General features: G+C 33.8%; 1 protein-coding gene and 1 long non-coding RNA gene across 3 annotated transcripts; both read left to right on the top strand.

Annotated features, from left to right (window-relative positions):
• The first annotated feature begins 229 nt into the window (after positions 1 to 229).
• LOC128214028 (deoxyribonuclease TATDN1-like) lies at positions 230 to 15,318 on the top strand. Of its 2 annotated transcripts, XM_052920243.1 has the most exons (12): positions 230 to 288; positions 580 to 600; positions 2,771 to 2,815; positions 3,195 to 3,244; positions 5,362 to 5,425; positions 6,186 to 6,332; positions 8,519 to 8,561; positions 11,014 to 11,140; positions 11,846 to 11,922; positions 12,550 to 12,620; positions 14,593 to 14,725; positions 15,179 to 15,318. In XM_052920243.1, exons 1-12 carry the CDS (start codon positions 252 to 254, stop codon positions 15,282 to 15,284), a joined length of 921 nt encoding a protein of 306 aa, XP_052776203.1. In that variant the 5' UTR covers positions 230 to 251; the 3' UTR covers positions 15,285 to 15,318. The 2 variants fall into 2 exon arrangements, with proteins under 2 accessions (XP_052776203.1, XP_052776202.1); XM_052920242.1 differs by lacking the exons at positions 230 to 288; positions 580 to 600 and adding an exon at positions 952 to 1,105.
• Positions 15,319 to 19,180: 3,862 nt separating this feature from the next.
• LOC128214029 (uncharacterized) lies at positions 19,181 to 20,220 on the top strand. The gene is made up of 2 exons (XR_008257857.1): positions 19,181 to 19,534; positions 19,805 to 20,220. It is a non-coding gene; the product is annotated as an uncharacterized LOC128214029 (long non-coding RNA).
• Positions 20,221 to 20,428: the final 208 nt, after the last annotated feature.

The raw sequence follows: 20,428 nt of genomic DNA, 5'->3' as shown, positions 1-20,428 counted from the left end.
AGAAAGCATCGGGAGATTGAGCGACACTCGAACGGTCGGCTTTGACAGACTAGATATATAATATAGACTTGGTCGGGTTTAACAGCCCGTAAATGTTGATATCGCTTGAACCATCACCGACATGTTGGTATTTAATTTCGTATTAGAAACGTCAGTCGATATGCCAGGGTTGGATCTAAGAAACAAAATTTGCACTTATGCGATATTTTTAATTTTCACTTGTTGCTCATTTTTCTTTCTGGTAAATAAAGATGGCGGCGCCCATGAGAAGATGTTTACGAATGATAGGAAAGTATTTTTCTCGTTTATTTCAGGAAATGTGACTTCATAATGTCAGTTTAACATTCATTTAAGTAATTGTATTTTGAGAATAACTATTGTTTCATATTCTACTGAATAATATTTTTTTTGTAATTTTGACAGTCTCGTTGGAGCACACAACAGTTTCAAGAAAGTAGCAGGATTCTGATGATTTCTGTGATTTTTTCGATTTAAGCAATCATTTTTTATTCAGTGAATTTACAGATACAGTTATCTTTTATTTTTTTATAATCATATTTCTTATAATTGTTTTTATAGATATTGGAGCTAACCTGACAGGTAAATGACTTTTTTTTACCATACAAGTTAGTCCAAATAATTGACAGATTTTTTTTCAGATTTTTTTTAGATTTTTGATATGGCAAATCCATCGTACAAATTGTTTAGTATCAAAAGTGGGAAGTTGTTCCGATCAGGATTCCGGGTTAAAGCATATAGCGTCTATAAAATATCATAAAAACAAGAAATATTACCAGATAATGTTATTTTATATTAGTTCCGTACACAAAAAATAAATATCCAACTTATAATTATGAGTTTGACGGCTTTTCTTCATTTCATTCCGTCAAAACATAACGATATATACATGAAGGGCACTTGCAAGGCTTCAGGGCACAGTTTTAAATCGCTCGGAACATTTCGGCCATGGCCGAGTTGTTACGATTGTATAATGAGGTCTATCTCGAAGCTTTGTCGGAGGAGGCCGAGTTATTACGATTGAATCGAGTTGTTCCCCTTTGCATAATTATTGTCTGTGTCAGTCAACTTTCGTTTTATTGGAAAGGTAAACAACTTGTTTTAATGCATTAAATGCTTGTTTAGTGCAAAATAACATTTCACTTACATGGTAAAATATGAATATAACTCTTTATGATCAATTTCAACCATAAAATACTTCACTTAAAACAATTTCAATATTTTTAAAACACCCCCGTTTTTAGCTAAAGAACTTCAGCGAACACGTTATCGTATATATTACCTTTTTCGACGTGTTAGCTGAAGAGAACACCATATCCAAACCCTACCAGAATTCGTGACATTTTTATGTCACGCTGTTATTTCACTTGTATGCATTGTACAGACAAAATAACTATATCCTTAGGTAAATGAAGTAAAATGTAGTTCACAAAACACATTTTCAAAACCAAAAAACGCATTATAGATAGTTAATTTATCATTTTAATAAATCCGATTATAAGCATTCCTTAACTAGGTCATAGTTGTGTTCAAATTAATCACGTGACACCAAGATTTTCAGAAAATACCCATGTGACCTACATTTGACCTCAAAAATGTAGTGTTTATTTTACTGTTATTTTTTCTGTTTTGTATAATTAGTAAATAACTAATAACAAATTTGAAATAAATCAATTGTTTTTACTTATCAAAAGGTATTTTCAGCCTTACTGCAATTGGATTCAACTAAATGAACCGATACTATAAGTAGAATCCATCGACGTCATCATGGTCATTTGATTGCATTGCATCATCACACTCAATTGATTCTGGTTGACTTTACTATGGGGGTTACACCATAACTTTAATGTGTTGTAAACATCAAAAAAATAAATATCAACATTAAAGTTATGGAAGTCAGAACTACCCCATTTTTGGCACATTCCCATTTAGGCGTTAGGGATTGGAAGACTCCCGTATAACACGTCTATTATTTTAGACTACCATACCAGTATGACTACTTTGTCTCTGCATCTGCGGTGTCACACTTTCAGTCCACTCTCTACCATAAGCATTATCCAATCTTAAACCAACTCATTCACAAGGCTTATTGACATTTAATGTCAATTGACTTACTTAACAACCATATGGCTCTATTTAATCCAGAGCAATGACCCCTTAATTGTCAAAACTATTATTGCATGAGGCAGGGGCGACAGCTTTTCTTTCAATAAAATCATACGTTACGATAAAATACCCTTCAATATATAGACATTTATTGTCAGTTTTCTCTGCAGGCAAGTGGTCTAAGCAGCTCGTTTAAAATTGTAGTGATCAGGCGGACCAAGTTCAATTTAAGCTTTGTCCAGATTCATGATTACGAGATTTTCTTAGCCAAATTGCCCAAACTACACAACAAAGCCTAGCGTAGAAGTGTATCGGGGGTATCTTACGATGTGTTGTAGCTAGTATGATCAATATCTAATTATCATGAGTCTGACAAACAATCTGATTGGAATGGGCCTGTAGCAGTCAATAAGTTTCATTCATTTATTTACATTAACATCTAGTGTAACTAGTGACCTTATATTTAACTTGTACAAGCCTGGCTATGGTAAGATACAAGTATTTTGACTAAGCTTGAAAGGCATGATAATATGATTTTGCTAAACAAAAGTTCCGACCACCAATTTATTCTATACTGAGCTGATACAGTTTATTTATAACTTAAACAATGCCAATTATTATGCACTCATATTAAATGTTTTTATAGACCCAGTGTTCAGGGGTGTTTACAGAGGAAAGACACACCATGAAGGTACTGATGCTTGGACCTTTTGAAATCCTTTTTGGTAAAATTGGTCAATTGCCATTTAATGTGTAAGGTACCAAATTTCTTTTTTTGATAATAATTATAATAGTGATATTAATAATTTCTCTACTTCAAGCGGTAGCTTTACTTTGATATGTTATATGAATATTTAAAATCATGGATAAAATTTAAAAAATGTCCATAAAATATATTTGGTTCTATTTAAGTATTGATTGTTGGTGCGTATTGCTATTTGCAAATATAGATCATTTTATTTTTTAACCTGACTCTATGTGTAGTATTTTGATCATGCTTATTGTTATGTAATTTAAATTATATATGTTAGCAGTATGTATACTATATTTACCCATTTTCACCTTCCTAGATGACTTCCTAGATGTTTTGAAGCGTGCCTCCGATGTTGGAGTAGAAAAGGTGAGATGTCAGATCATTCAGCTTGCTACATTGTATACTACATGTACTGTAGCTGAAAAAGTAGCTGTGCTTGAAAAGTATTTGACCGAAAATGATCGTATGACCTTTGGTTAAAATAACATGTTGTTCACCTTCATTAGATAAAACATCAATGCAATTCTGAAATAACTTTTTGAATTTAATTTGTTAATTTCAGAGTAACTTATATTTGAGAGAAAGTTGCATGCACAGTTATTTAATTTTGCTAGTACATACATATTTATTCAGCAATGTTTTTCATGTAAATATTCTGATCTAATACATTATCAGTTTCATATTCATAGTTACACTTAAGGATGCTTATCTTGAACATCTTGGGATTTAAGTAATATTAAACAGCTGAATCAAATTCACTTTTCCATTATTTTCTAAAGTTGCATAATACATTTATTATGCTAGTTGGCCGATTTCCATTGTGTTCTTTTATGAATAACTATTTATCAAAATTGTACTATAACCAGAAATCAAATACCATGACATAATGAAAAGCAATGATATAACTAATTTGGATATGTATGCATTGCATTTTTAGCTCGACTATTCGAAGAATAAGGAGAGCTATACTACTCACCCTGGCGTCGGCGTTGGCGTCACAACTTGGTTAAGGTTTTGCATGTAAGCACCTTTAAGTCATTATCTCAGTAAATTCATCAGTTATTGCATTGAAACTTTGGATATGTATTCCCAACTATCTTACATACTAAATTAATGAAGTTAGATAACAATTATTTGAATATAATGCAAATAATAGGCGTTTATTATTCGACTTAGAAATTCTGGTTAAGGTTTTGCGTGTAAGCACACATAGGTTAATATCTCAGCAACTACTTGAGGTATTGCATTGAGACTTTATACAATGGTAGTCAACCATCCAACCTACTTAATTAACCAAGTTAGATAACTCTAGTTTGCATTTAATGTAAAATAATTGCCCTTTATTATTCCACTTAGAAATTCTGGTTAAGGTTTTGCATGTAACCACATTTAAGTCAATATCTCAGCAAATATATCATGTATTGCATTGAAACATTAGATATGTATTCCCAGATAACACTTTATTGAATATAATGCAAATTATGGGCCTTTATTATTTGACTTAGAAATTCTGGTTAAGGTTTTGCATGTAAGCACACATAGGTTAATATCTCAGCAATTACTTGATGGATTGCATTGAGACTTTCTACAATGGTACTCAACCATCTACTTAAATAACCAAGTAAGATAACTCCAGTTTGCATTAAATTAAAATAATGGCCCCTTTTTTATTCGACATAGAAATTCTGGTTAAGGTTTTGCATGTAACCACTTTTAAGTCCATACCTCAGCGAATACATCATGTATTGCATTGAAACTTTACACACAGGCTCCCATCTATTTAAACTTCTTATTTAATCAAGTAAGATAACTCTATCTTTTATAATATATAATTCTTGCCCCTTTATTATGCGACTTAGAAATTCTGATTAAGGTCTTGCATGTTAGCACACATAGGATAATATCTCAGCAACTATTTGATGTATTGCATTGAGACTTTATACAATGGTATTCAACCACCCAACTTAATTGAATAACCAAGTTAGATAACTGTATTTTGCAAATAATGGCCCTTTATTATTAGACTTAGAAACTCTCGTTAATATTTTGCATGGAACCACATTTATGTTTATATCTCAGAACACCATGTATTGCATTGAAATCTAATCTAACAGTGATCCATGCATGTTTCGCCAAAACTTTTGTGACAGCTCTTGTTTTTACAACACTCTTTCTAATAGGCTATTGTATCACTTAATGATCCATAATAATATTATGATTATTTGTATGTTTCTTTGTCATATATATATATATTTAGCAATGTCACCTATTTTGCCACCAAACGATGTGCTGCAGGTATATGACGTTGACGTAACTTCCTCTTTATATTGTTTGTTTATATCTACTGATGAAGGCATTACGCCAAAACGTTTAAGATAATGAACTTTACGTGTTTGTGTGGTTTATTTTATTCTTATTGATATGCATTGTTACATATACATTTTGTATGTAATAAAATAACTGGATATTGTATTATAATTCAGATTATGGTCACTGCTGGCTGCATGGAAGATGTCAAAGAAGCAACAGAACTTGTCAAAAGTCATGGTATATTTCAGGTTCAATGACCTTAAGCCCTTCATTATTTTTTAAAAGAAGATTAAAATTGTGTCCTAGCCTTGAAGTTGTTGTCATGCATCTATTACTTTAGAATGGCTAGATATGTAGATGAAACTTGGTACACATGATCACTATGAAAATGGCATCTGCTTGTAGAACTCTTGACCATCTGCTTGAGATGTTCAAATGGCATAATGATATAATCAGTTCAATATTGTTAATAAATAATGGAACATATGGGTCTGATTGATGCTATTACAGAATTGTTATGTGAAGATTTAAAAGCTTCATCCAAGTTTTATTAGTTTAAACTTATTTATTTTTACAACGATTGTGAAACAAGTTATTTCAACCTTAAATTAATCACTCTCATTGTCCAGTTTGGTGACCACAAACCAAACTCAGATGTGGCTAGGCCTGGAATCGAACTCGGGTCGCCTAGGTGGGAACCACATATATTAGTTGAAGTGCATTCACTGCTTATTCTATTAACATAAAGATTAATGTAACCACTCTGCTTTAACACTATTTGATATAAGCTCTGAAATGATTTTCACTTTAAACAGCTGAACTGATAACCACAATATATAATAATAAGGTAATTTTTTGAAGTATCACAATATTTGGACAATTTTCTTTTCTCAACATATGTAACTACATAACGTACTACTTCTTCTATCTGATTGCCCAGACATTTGAAAAACCAAATATAAACTCGCGACAATTTTTAACAGTTTTTGTGTTTCAGATCACCTATACACAACTATCGGATGTCACCCCACGCGCTGTAGTGAATTTGAGAAGTCAGGAGACCCTGATGGCTACATGAACCAGCTGTTGGACATCGCGGCGCAGAATAAAGGCAAAGTGGTGGCAGTGGGAGAGTTTGGACTAGGTATATGTTGAAATAATTCAATAGTCATCATAAGTAGACTTATTGGCTTAAATATGATGTACCAAGCTTTGTTAGTTAAAATTGAGAGCGCAAGACTCTTAGGAGTGAATTGTAGAGATCTTCAGCAGGGCAGTATGGAATTGCTCGTAGGATTCTTAATGAAGCATCCCCTCAGATTGTGAACAAATGAGGTCACTTTTGCATGACTCAAGGCCTTTGGCTTGCTTTCACGATTGCTGATGAACCCTGTTCAGAATTATTCAGACTTTTTAGAGGCATCAAGTCTTCAAAATGATGATATTACTATGATGCCAGTTTATAATGACATACATGTGCATTTTCTGTTATTACTGAACTACATTACCAGGCTTTCAAGCGGGCCCTTCTTTTCCTACTTTTTAGTTAGGCTCCTTCTTTCCCTACTTTTTTAGCTCGACTATTCGAAGAATAAGGAGGGCTTTACTACTCGCCCCAGCATTGGCGTCGGGTTAAAGTTTAGGGCAAGTTGGGATTTTCACTTAATACTCCAATTCCCTAAATACCTTTTTTATTAATAGCTACTATACCCTTTATTCAATTGACTTGATACTTCACACAGCTGTTCAGGACCATCACACAATGAGGTAAGATAACTCCATATTATCCTTCATACAAGTTATGGCTCCTGATTGACTTAGGAACTTAGGTTAAAGTTTAAGGGCAGGTTAAAGTTGTTCAGGGTCATCACATAATGAGTTTAGATAACTCCATATTATCCTTTATACAAATTATGGCCCCTGATTGACTTTTGAACATAGGTTAAAGTTTTAGGGCAGGTTGGGATATTTAATAATAACTTCTATACCCTTCATTCAATTGACTTAATACTTCACACAGTTGTTCAGGACCATCACTTAATGAGGTTAGATAACTCCATATTATCCTTTATACAAATTATGGCCCCCGATTGACTTTTGAACTTAAGTTAAAGTTTTAGGGCAGGTTGGGATATTTAATAATAACTTCTATACCCTTCATTCAATCGACTCAATGTTTCACACAGTTGTTCAGGACCATTGCATAATGAGGTTAGATAACTCCATATTATCCTTTATACAAATTATGGCCCCTGATTGACTATGGAACTTAGGTTAAAGTTTTAGGGCAGGTTGGGATATTTATAGGAAGAGGTAATAGAGACCTTTCATGAGATTGTGTATGAAGCCCATATGATCAAGGTCAAGGTCAAAGTTATTATTAATAGAAAAATGGTTGGTATTGAATAACTTAAGTAAGGGTTGACATATTGCGAGCAAACTTGGTATATATAAAGAGTTTTTAGAGACCTTTCATGAGATTGTGTTTTGGGCCCCTATTCACTTCTAAGTCAAAGTGGCATAGTCGATCGCGCTGTCTTACGACAGCTCTTGTTTGTAAAAATAGTTCGAAAAATAATAGAAAAAGATTTAACTTGATGCCTTGATTGGTATAATCTTAATCTTGATTTAAATAAGAAGCCATTTCTAGTATTTTTGTATGATTAGTTGCTGTTAGTCTCCAGTACTGCAAGAGGGTTTCTATGATGAGAATGAGTGGTGCATGGGGACAAGTCAGAGACGCCCATTATAGGCGCATCTCCTCATCCTGTGGCTGATTTCCTCTTGAAGCACTGGTTTCTAAGCAATGATAACTACATGTACATAACAATTGATGAATAGGTTTAGTAGTCATTTATTTGCATCCAAAACGGTAGTAAAGAGCCCTACTGTCCCTGCTTTTTGCTCTTATTATCCCTATTTTACCATAATTTTTCAAAACAATCCTGCTACTTATATCCCTACTTTTTGTTATTGGTCACGTGAAAGCCAGCATTACTCAACTCCTTGTGTTATGCATTACTCAACTCCTTGTGTTTTGCATTACTCAACTCCTTGTGTTATGCATTACTCAACTCCTTGTGTTATGCATTACTCAACTCCTTGTGTTATGCATTACTCAACTCCTTGTGTTATGCATTACTCAACTCCTTGTGTTATGTATCTGACTTGATTTATAGCATTGAAAAAAAGAGCATGTTAGTATTGAATATCCTGTATTAAGAAGTTCAAGCGCTTCCTTAGTTCTGCTTCATAGGTTACCAGATTTTTTTTAATTTGTTCTGATTTGTTACTTTGACCGTTTTTATTAAAGATACGTTTTCATTGCAGATTATGACAGACTCCAATTTTGTCCAAAACAAACGCAACTGAAGTGAGTATTCAAAATTGTTTGAAATTTTTGGTAAAAACTAAAATATATGATGAATAACTGCAACATGAATGAGTTGGTATTGCTGATGCGATTAATGAAAAATGGATAAATTCTGTGTGATTCAAAATTATTTTGCAACATAATTTAATTTAAATTTCATCCAGATATATTCAATTGGCCCCAGTCAATTTTGCATTATGAGGGATGAAAATAAGACCGTTGTTTTATGCAAGTTCATTGTCAATTCAAACATTTTCCCATTCAATCCTCAAATACCCAACATCTCTGTATGCAAGATGGCCTCTGGGTATTTATGTCTCTGTACGCAAAATGGCCTCTGGATATTAATGTCTCTGTACGCAAGATGGCCTCTGGGTATTTATGTCTCTGTATGCAAGATGGCCTCTGGGTATTTATGTCTCTGTACGCATGATGGCCTCTGGGTATTTATGTCTCTGTACGCATGATGGCCTCTGGGTATTTATGTCTCTGTATGCAAGATGGCCTCTGGGTATTTATGTCTCTGTACGCATGATGGCCTCTGGGTATTTATGTCTCTGTATGCAAGATGGCCTCTGGGTATTTATGTCTCTGTATGCATGATGGCCTCTGGGTATTTATGTCTCTGTATGCAATGATGGCCTCTGGGTATTTATGTACGCAAGATGGCCTCTGCGTATTTATGTCTCTGTACGCAAGATGGCCTCTGGGTATTTATGTCTCTGTATGCAAGATGGCCTCTGGGTATTTATGTCTCTGTACGCAAGATGGCCTCTGCATATTTATGTCTCTGTACGCAAGATGGCCTCTGGGTATTTATGTCTCTGTATGCAATGATGGCCTCTGGGTATTTATGTCTCTGTATGCAAGATGGCCTCTGGGTATTTATGTCTCTGTATGCAAGATGGCCTCAGGGTATTTATGTCTCTGTACGCAAGATGGCCTCTGGGTATTTATGTCTCTGTATGCAATGATGGCCTCTGGGTATTTATGTCTCTGTACGCAAGATGGCCTCTGGGTATTTACATCTCTGTATGCAATGATGGCCTCTGGGTATTTATGTCTCTGTATGCAATGATGGCCTCTGGGTATTTATGTCTCTGTATGCAATGATGGCCTCTGGGTATTTATGTCTCTGTATGCAAGATGGCCTCTGGGTATTTATGTCTCTGTATGCAATGATGGCCTCTGGGTATTTATGTCTCTGTATGCAATGATGGCCTCTGGGTATTTATGTCTCTGTATGCAATGATGGCCTCTGGGTATTTATGTCTCTGTATGCAATGATGGCCTCTGGGTATTTATGTCTCTGTATGCAATGATGGCCTCTGGGTATTTATGTCTCTGTATGCAATGATGGCCTCTGGGTATTTATGTCTCTGTATGCAATGATGGCCTCTGGGTATTATGTCTCTGTATGCAATGATGGCCTTTGGGTATTTACATCTTTGTATGCAATGATGGCCTCTGGGTATTTATGTCTCTGTATGCAATGATGGCCTCTGGGTATTTATGTCTCTGTATGCAATGATGGCCTCTGGGTATTTATGTCTCTGTATGCAATGATGGCCTCTGGGTATTTACATCTCTGTATGCAATGATGGCCTCTGGGTATTTTCATCTCTGTATGCAATGATGGCCTCTGGGTATTTATGTCTCTGTATGCAATGATGGCCTCTGGGTATTTATGTCTCTGTATGCAATGATGGCCTCTGGGTATTTATGTCTCTGTATGCAATGATGGCCTCTGGGTATTTATGTCTCTGTATGCAATGATGGCCTCTGGGTATTTATGTCTCTGTGTGCAATTATGGCCTTTGGGTGTTTTGTTCAGTTTTATACAATATGATTTGATTGTTTGCAAGTTTCTTTGACAATATAAGAGATAGCCAGTATTACGGCAGCTCTTGTTTTCACAGCAGGCAGTATTTTGGGTGCTCAGACTTGTCCATCATAACATTCAAGTGAATGTGATGATAGACTGATATTTCTTTAGAAGTTCAGCATTTTAAATATGAGTTCCCTGTTAGAAACTCTTAACTCCTTCTTGAAAAGAAATGTTAAAAAAACTCACTTCAGTTATGTCACTTTTGGTGGACTAACGTTTATGAAATATAGGTAATATTTTATTCTAGTCATTTTCTGTGGAAAATTCATGGTTAGTCTACAGCACTACTTTATTTGTTAGAAATATGGTATGGACATTAATCTATGAATGTCGTAGCAAGTGTATGATGATGTTCATGCATTATGTTTAAAAAAAATAGGAATTATTGTAAAATTATTGTTGTTGTTCACCTGATCCAAAATAAAAAAGAAGTAAAAAAATGACTGAGCCTGACTTGTCCAAATCTTTCACCCAGTTCAGCCCTAAAAGCTGGTGGGTATTTTATTCAGTTTTCTACAAATGGCTCCTACTTTATTAGAATATATCTGAGTTTTTGTTTGTCAGGTACTTTGAGAAGCAGTTCGAGCTTGTGGAGCAGCTACAGTTGCCGTTGTTCCTTCACTCTAGAAATGCGGCTAGTGACTTCTCTGATATCATAAGGCGGCACAGGGATAAGTTCCGCGGAGGGGTGGTCAGTAACAAGTACTGCTTTTGTTCATATGTAATTTAAATTTATTAAAGGTAGATATTTGCCACAAGCCTATGCATAAATAGGGTTGGTCAGAATACAGTGTTTGGGGGCTATATAGAAATCATCTTGTTTCGTCCATCTGTCGATTTGTCCTTCCGGGGGAATCAGGACAAGTCTACTTTTCTCCATAATTTCATATGTTTACGAGGTATTGACTTAAACAGTAGAAAAGAAACATTATTCTTTATATAAACATTATTCTTTATATTTTCCTTCACTCTCCTTACACTGATTGTACAAATACTATTGAACTTAAATGAAGGTTATACTAAATAGTCAATATATGACCCTCAATTGACCTGCTATTAATACAGCAATAGTCATCCTAACACTCTACTCAATTCAAGAATAGTGCTATTATTTTTTTTAAAAACACAAAGAAAATATCATGCCTTATTTCACAGATGTTTTATTTATATAGTAGGACCATTAACTTAATTGATGCCTTCTCACCAACATAGGGCATTCAATGAGCATACATCACTCCCAGTGATACTTCTTACAAAAAGGTGGTGTGGTAGGGGTATTAATCACAACCAGTAATATCTCTAGTTTAGTTTAGTATGAAGGTTTTTTAGAAAATTACCACTATTTCTGATAGTTCTGACCTGTTTAAACTTGAAATACAACTTTTCTATGTTTCAGGTTCACTCATTCACAGGCACAAAAGAAGAAGCTGCTGACATTTTAGACCAGGGTCTTTTTATAGGAATAAATGGATGGTAGGTCCACACCTAGATGCCATATGCCTTTAGCTTGTCTGTTATTTCTAGAAAAATATAAAATTATTGTCATAGCCTTAGTTGTGCAAAACCTGAAACTTTAGGCGTCTCAAAACTGTTTAATATATTTGAAGGAAACTTAGTGTGTATGCTTCTAATGTCCTAAACATATTATGTAGATGTCTTAAGTTATGCCCCTTTGAAGTTATGCCCTTTTGAAGTTATGCCCCTTTGAAGTTATGCCCGTTGAAGTAAGCCCCTTTGATGTAGGTGTCTTTGAAGTATGTCCAGTGAAGTATGCCCCTGATGGAGTACTGTCAAAACATTATTTCAGAAACAGGTTTGTTAAAATAATAAAACTGGTGGTTTCAAAGTTATCTTTGTTTAAAGTTATTAGTCGAAGTAAAATGTTGCCTTCCAACTTGACATTTATAAAGTAATTTATTACATGGCATACACACACTGTTTATGATAATAACAATAAACCATTTTTCATTAATCCAAATCATATTTTTGTTTGCATTTTAGATAACTTAAATAAGCTACTTAAGCCTGTAAAGCTTAAATTGTTTTGAGATATTGGGGCCTAAGTTCTTAGCAATAATGTTTAAGATTCTTCCCTTTCAGTTCTCTGAAGACCCAGGAGAACATTGATGCCATGTGTTCAATACCGACAGACAGGCTTATGATAGAGACAGGTACTTTCTTAAACTTAAACTTTATTTTAGCTTGAATGACAGGCTTGTGATAAAAACAGGTACATTCTTAAATTCAAACTTTACTAAGCTTGACTGACAGGCTTATTAAAAAAACAGGTACATTTTAAGCTTGACTATTCGAATAATAAGGAGACCTATACTACTCACCCAAGCGTAGGCATCGGCATCACACCTTGGTTGAGATTTTGCATGCAAGCACGTTTAGGTCATTATCTCAGCAAATACATCATGTATTGCATTGAAACTTGATATGTATTCCCAACTATCCAACCTACTTAATTCATCAAGTTAGATAACACTAATTTGAATATGATGCAAATTATGGGCCTTTATTATTTGACGTAGAAATTCTGGTTTATAAGGTTTTGCATGTAAGCACACAGGTTAACATCTCAGCAACTACTTGATGTATTGCATTGGGACTAGTCACTTTATACAATGGTACTCAACCATCCAACCTACTAAGATAACCCTATTTTGCATAAAATGCAAATTATGGCCCATTATTATTTGACTTTCTGGTAAAGATTTTGCATGAAACCACCTTTAAGTCAACATCTCAGCATAAACAACATGTATTGCATTGAAACTTAAGACATGTGTTTCCAACTATCCAACATACTTAATTATTCAAGTTAGATAACTCTATCATGGATATTATACAAATAATTGCCCTTTATTATTCTTGTAAAGGTTTTGCATGTAAGCACACAAAGGTTAATATCTCAGCAACTACTTGATGTATTGCATTGAAACTTTAAACAATCAAGTTCGATAACTCTATCTTGCATATAATACAAATTTTGCCCATTTATTATTTGACTTAGAAATTCTGGTTAAGGTTTCGCATTTAATCTTATTTAACAGTGATCCATGCATGTTTCACTAAAACTTTGCAATTCTTATCTTAATAGCGGCGGAATTGTCGAGCACGCTGTCTATGTGACTGCTCTTGTTAAATTCAAACTTTATATCAGCTTGACTGACAGGCTTATAAAAGAAACAGGTACATTATTAAGTTCATACTTCATCTTAGCTTGATTGTGATTATAGCTATAAGGTTGATTTCAATATTTCTCAAATTGGTTTTGTGAGCATACAGGGAAACCAGCACTGGTGTCCTGCGAGGTCAAGAGAATGTGTCCCTAGAGGTGCTTAAACCCATCCCTTAGGTGATGGGTGCACTCATACAATTAACATGGTGCCAATCTACCCTGATATAAATGTTTATAAGTTACAATCCAATGAAAATATTTACTAGTCATGTGATAGCCCTGGATAAACATATCATACAGACTTTGATTCAATATATTACATCATTTACACTTTTTCTTATAATAGTTGTAGGACTTTGTAATGTGCTACTGTATAACTAGACTTTTTCTGGTGCTATTTTTTTTTAATAAAATAATGCACATTTATAATAAAATTATACTCAATACATTTAAACCGAAATTAAGAATGAGTGTACAACAACAGCAGTTTACAAGTATGAATGTACAACACCAGCAGTTTACAAGAATGTTTTACATAAGAATCTCATCGAGATCGTCTAATGAGACATTCTAAGTGAATGATTTTTTTATTCTCGTGTGGTTAAAAGCCTACTTGTTGGTTAATGCAATTAAATAACCCTGTCCATGTATCTTCACCTTTTTATGTACTGTTTTTAGCTCATCTGTAACAAATAAAAAAGTTGAGGTAATGTCATAGCCTTGGAGTCACTGTCGTTAAATTTACCTGAGAAAACATTTGAGATTTTCTAATGATACTTGAAATAAGTTGGTACTCATGTTGCCAGAAACAAAACACACCTTTTTATAGGAAGGCCAATAACTCTCGCCTAAATAATTGTTGAGTTATGTCCCTTGTTTGACTTTGAAAATAAACAACAGACGAGCACTGGTGTTTGCTCCATGGCGTTATTGTACTAATGGTTGTGTTTTTATAGATGCACCTTGGTGTGATATCCGTAACACCCATGCCAGCAGCAAATATGTGCAAACACAGTTTCCATCCAAGAAGAAGGAGAAGTGGGAAAAAGGAAACTTCGTAAAGAGCAGAAATGAGCCTGCAACCATCATGTAAGAATTACAGGATTTTTTTCCTAGAGTTTGACCTCATTCGCCAATGTTTACTCCTGATATTTTTTCATTGTCTGGTATGCATTGTGGTTAATGCCCCCACTTCTCACCAAAGCATGCCTGGTTTGATTTGCGGTCTGGGAATGTGTGAGTTTGTTTTGTGATCACCATTGAAGTGAGTTACTCCATACTCTAATTCCCCACTCACCCACAATACAAGACCACAGTGTCGCTTAACAGCTTGTCAATGAGATTGATTCATATAATCATGGACCTATAAAATATGGTCTATATGTCTTGGATATAATGTTGTAATAACTTCTTTTGCAATTGTAGTGAAATAAATTATTGTGCTATGATTTTTGTCTTCCATGTTCTGTAAAACACATATGTATATAAACTTGACAAGTGTATTTTACACAATAAAACTCATTATGTTTTGTTTGGTTACAGTCAAGTCCTGGAAGTGCTTGCTGGAGCCAGGAATGAAAACATTGAAGACCTGGCCAGGGTTATACACGACAACACACAAAAACTGTTTTTTCCTAGTTTTTGTTGAGGGATGAAGCAATAAATTTATTATAAACTATGAATAGTAGTCTTCATTCTTGGTGTAACGAGAAAAAAATATGTGAAGGTCACTAGGTGAAACTCACAGGACATTTTAAAAATTGAAATAAAGCTACAGATCATTTATTGTATGGTAGCATCAAAATTTGTATGCTTCTTAATTATGGAAGTATTTAAAGACTTCAAACATTCAACATTTGTTTACAGTCATATAAGTTATTTCTATTTTTGGAAAGGTTTAGTTTCCATGACTGCATGTGGAGTAGTTTCCCCTTCCAAACTATTATTTCTTATGAATGGGACATATGATGGCGTGGCACTGATGTCTGTCCACTGATTTCTTGGGAATAACTAAAAAATGACTGAGCCCAGGCTCCTTAAATAGCACAAGATGTTAGCCGAGACCCCTGTTGGTTTTTGGGATCAAAACGTTATCCAAGTTTCATAATGATTGAGTAGAAATATCAGACACTTGAGTGTTTACAATGTTCGTTAGAACATGACATGACCCTTAATCAAATCATCAAAATCTAATGAAAAATAAATGACAGAGGCCAGCATCCTCAAATTTCGGAAGAGGGTTTGTCATGACAAGAAGATGACCCATATTGTTTTTCGAGTCAAAAGGTCAAAATAATAGTGACCTTTAACACTGTAAATGGTTTGCATTAAAAAATTCAACTCATTTTCAAATACAGAAGATTCGTCTTGATGAGTAGATTGCCACCTTTGGTCATAGGGGCGGTCAAAGTGACCATTGTCCAAATTACTTCCTAATAATGAAACCTGATCTAGATTAATCAGAGATAGATAGATTTATTCGTGCATATATATGTCATTGTAAAAACCAAATATCTCATAAAGTTATAACACAGACTGATTAACAAAGTATTAGTGATGATATCTATACTAAAGCACAACATCATTAGAATGCTTTGGATACATACGTGCGTTAACAAAGATTTAATTCAATGTGACAAATATATTACACAGGATAACCCATTAAAGTTATTCAACTTATTTCCAATGGGGTCCTTATGACAAATATAATTATTTGCCAAGATCTCAGTTGTAAGCTGTTTAAATTAGGTTTACTTATACAAAAATAACATGCATGTACTCTTGACCAGTTAAAGAATGATTAAATGTTTGATATCGAACTTTTACAGTTATAATGCAACCGACTGTTAAAACCATATGACACTTTAGCATAATATGACAAAAATCTTTGGACTGATATGCAAGATTAAAAATAACAATTAATAAAAAAGGAAATCTTCCATTTCTGCACATTTCATACCAACAATGAGATGTGATTTCACTTCTTTTTTAAAAGTATTCTTATTTTTCAATTCTTTTAACTTTATTGGAAGACTGTTCCAGTCCTGGATTGCTTGATAAAAGAAAGTATTTAATATAAAACTGTCAGCCTGTGGCACTTTAAAATTTCCAGCACTATGTCTACTGTTGTAAGAATGTGTGGATGAGACTAAAGTAAAATGTTCATGTAAGTATGATGGGCATTTGCTATTAAATATTTTATGTACATGGTTTAGTCGTAGTTGCTTTATCCTATTTTCTATATTAAGCCATCCAATATCACTGAAAGCCAAGACTTTCAGGGAAGTTCTACAATCATAGCCATAAATAAATCTGACAACTTTGTTCTGAGTGACCTGTAATCTGTTCTTGAATTGTTTAGATATACCACTGTACCAAGATGTCGATGCATAGTCAAAATGGCATTGTATTAAGGAGTTACATAACAATCTTCTTAGATTCATATCTAAAAAACGATTTTGTCTATATAAAAATTTTAGCCTAGAATTAACTTTACTGACAATATTGTTAACAATAGATGCAGCACTGAGATCATTGTCCAGTATATTTCCAAGATATTTAACATATTGTTTAGGCTTTATGATCTGGCCATTGCAGTTTACATTAAAGCTATCAACTTTTGTTAGTTTTCTTTTAGACCCAAATAAAATACATTCTGTTTTTCCAAGATGCAAAGACAGTTTGTTGTCAACTAACCACTTACTACAGTTTTCAAGTTCCTTGCCGAGTACATTACTAATAACAGACGGATCTTTGTGTGAGAAAAGGATAGCACTATCATCTGCATATAATATTAATTTACATTTTTCACTTATGCTTATACTCATATCATTGACATAGCATAAAAACAGCAACGGTCCAAGTATGCTTCCTTGAGGAACGCCACAAGAGATGTTCATGAATTCAGACGTTGTATTATTTACATTGACAACTTGTTTACGTCCAGATAAATATGATTGAAACCACTCAATTGAATCCACACCAATTTCTTTTAACTTCTGACATAGAATTTTGTGATCTACGGTATCGAACGCCTTTTGAAGATCCAGCATAATCATTCCTGTATATAGACCTTTGGAATTTTGTTCTTTTATATGGTCGGTCAAATGAATTAGGCAGGAGTCAGTTGAATAGTTACATCTAAAACCACTCTGAAGTTCGTATAATAATCCATGTTTAACAAGAAAAGATTCTAGTTGGTTGTATACAACTCTTTCTAAGATTTTTGAAACTATACATAGTATGCTTACAGGTCGATAGTTTGAAACATCAAATCTGTTGTTTTTCTTAAACAATGGTTTAACTTAAGCATTTTTTGAGTTCAGATGGTACAATGTTACTTGTGATAGAACTGTTTATCAGAAATGTTACTGGTATCTTTAAAAATGGTGCAGCATCTTTTAAAAATCTTGCAGGAATGTTATCTAACCCTGTGCTTTTTGAACAATTTAGTTTACATAGTTCCTTGTAAATGTATTCTTCACTAACAGTGTGAAGTTTAAATTTAACAGAGTCAGGATTTCTATCTTTATAAAATCGTTTAAAACAGTCAGACTCATAGTTAAACAAATTGAAGGGCAAAGGTAGTTTTTTACTAAAGTTGAGGCTACAGTAGTAAAAAAGTATTAAAGTGATTTGCAATCTTACATGGTTCAAAACAATTTTCATCATCAATGTTCAAAACAATATTTGGAGAAGATTTACTTTTACTACTATATCCAAGATTTTTTAAATCTGACCACAGCTTTTTTGGATCATTTTTATTTTCTTCCAGCTTGTTCGACATATATTCCGATTTGGCCTTAATTACTTCTTTCTGAACAAGGTTTCTGTAAAAACGATATTTATCTAACATCTCCTTCTGTTTGTATTTTTTGAATTTGAAATAAAAAGCATCTCTTTGACTGATGAGTTCCAGAATGTTAGAATCTAACCATGGTTCACTTCTTTGTTTTAGTCTGACTTCCTTAACAGGAGCAACAGTGTTCAAAACTGACAGAAATGTTTCTTAAAAAGACAGCCATGAATCTTCTACAGTTTTTGCAATAAACATGTTTGACCAATCGCAAAGTTTAAGTTTGTGAATAAAATGATCTACATTGTAATGTTTCAAAGACCTTACAACAACATTCTTTAGTCCAAATAATTGTACGTTGGCGGATTTTTTTTTAGATTTTTGATATGGCAAATCCTTCACGTACAAATTGTTTAGTATCAAAAGTGGGTAGTTGTTCCGATCAGGATTCCGGGTTAAAGCATATAGAGTCTATAAAATATCATAAAAACAAGAAATATTACCAGATAATGTTATTTTATATTAGTTCCATACACAAAAAATAAATATCCAACTTATAATTATGAGTTTGACGGCTTTTTTTCATTTCATTCTGTCAAAACATAACGATATATACATGAAGGGCACCTGCAAGGCTTCAGGGCACAGTTTTAAATCGCTCGGAACATTTCGGCCATGGCCGAGTTGTTACGATTGTATAACGAGGTCTATCTCGAAGCTTTGGAGGAGGCCGAGTTATTACGATTGTATCGAGTTGTTCCCCTTCGCATAATTGTTTTCTGTGTCAGTCAACTTTCGTTTTATTGGAAAGGTAAACAACTTGTTTTAATGCATTAAATGCTTGTTTAGTGCAAAATTACATTTCACTTACATGGTAAAATATGAATATAACTCTTAATGATCAATTTCAACCATAAAATACTTCACTTAAAACAATTTCAATATTTTCAAAACACCCCCGTTTTCCTTTCTGTGTTTTACGCGTACAAAATACAGGCAAATGATCACTGAGACCTATCGGAAGAGTACCAGACTGAACAATCTTGTTTTGATGGCTACATAAAATGTGATCTAACACAGAAGAGGAGGACTCTGAGATTCTGGTAGGGTCATTTATGATCTGTTTTAGATTAAAGATATTAAGAACTTGTTCAAACCTTTTAAAAAGAGCTGATTTCTTTGCAAAAAAAACAAATGTTAAAATCACCAAGGATGTACCATTCTGTGTCAGATCTAACCATAGATAAAACATTTTCAAAAATATCAACAAAATCTGTTTGTTTAGGTGGTCTATAACATGACCCTATTAAAATAGGTTTGGTTTTTGGTAATAAAATATCAGCCCACACTGCTTCAAGATTGTCATTTTCTAGGTCCCGTCTTTCGGTGAACGCCAGATCTTCATTAACGTATAAGCATACTCCACCACCTTGTCTGTTCCGGTCCTTTCTGATCACATTGTATCCTTGAATTTGTATTTCCGAGTCCATAACTGAATTGTCCAGCCAGGTCTCTGAAAACGCTATGGCTGCAAATCTATATTTTGACATTAAATGTCTCACTTCTGGCAACTTTGGTAATAGAGATCGTATGTTGAAATGAATAAAATGAAGTCCTTTAAGTTCAAAGCAGTTAAAATTACTACAAGATTCAGCAAAACTATTGTCATGTAAATCTGGCAGAATTCTATCATGAATATCGTTTAAATCATCACAAAGATAAAAAGGTAATAATTTAAAAGTACATATCCGACAAGTGAAATAGAAAGATCCATTAGATTTGCATACGTTTGAGTAAAAAGAATCACTTATATAACCTGAGCATCTTATATGTGTCCGGATTTCACAAAAATCACAGTTGACAGCAGTTACACCTTTTCCACAAACCGAACAAGGAAATTTAGGTTGTCTCCCTTTTTTCATATTTGAAAATTTTCATATGAGATGCACAAGTTTGAGTAAAAAACCGGTCTCTAAAGTGTGTTAGAATGTATTGAC

The sequence above is a fragment of the Mya arenaria genome, chromosome 13 (genome assembly GCF_026914265.1).
Source record: "Mya arenaria isolate MELC-2E11 chromosome 13, ASM2691426v1".
NCBI lineage: Eukaryota > Metazoa > Mollusca > Bivalvia > Myida > Myidae > Mya > Mya arenaria.
This window is presented reverse-complemented; position numbering and strand designations above follow the sequence as displayed.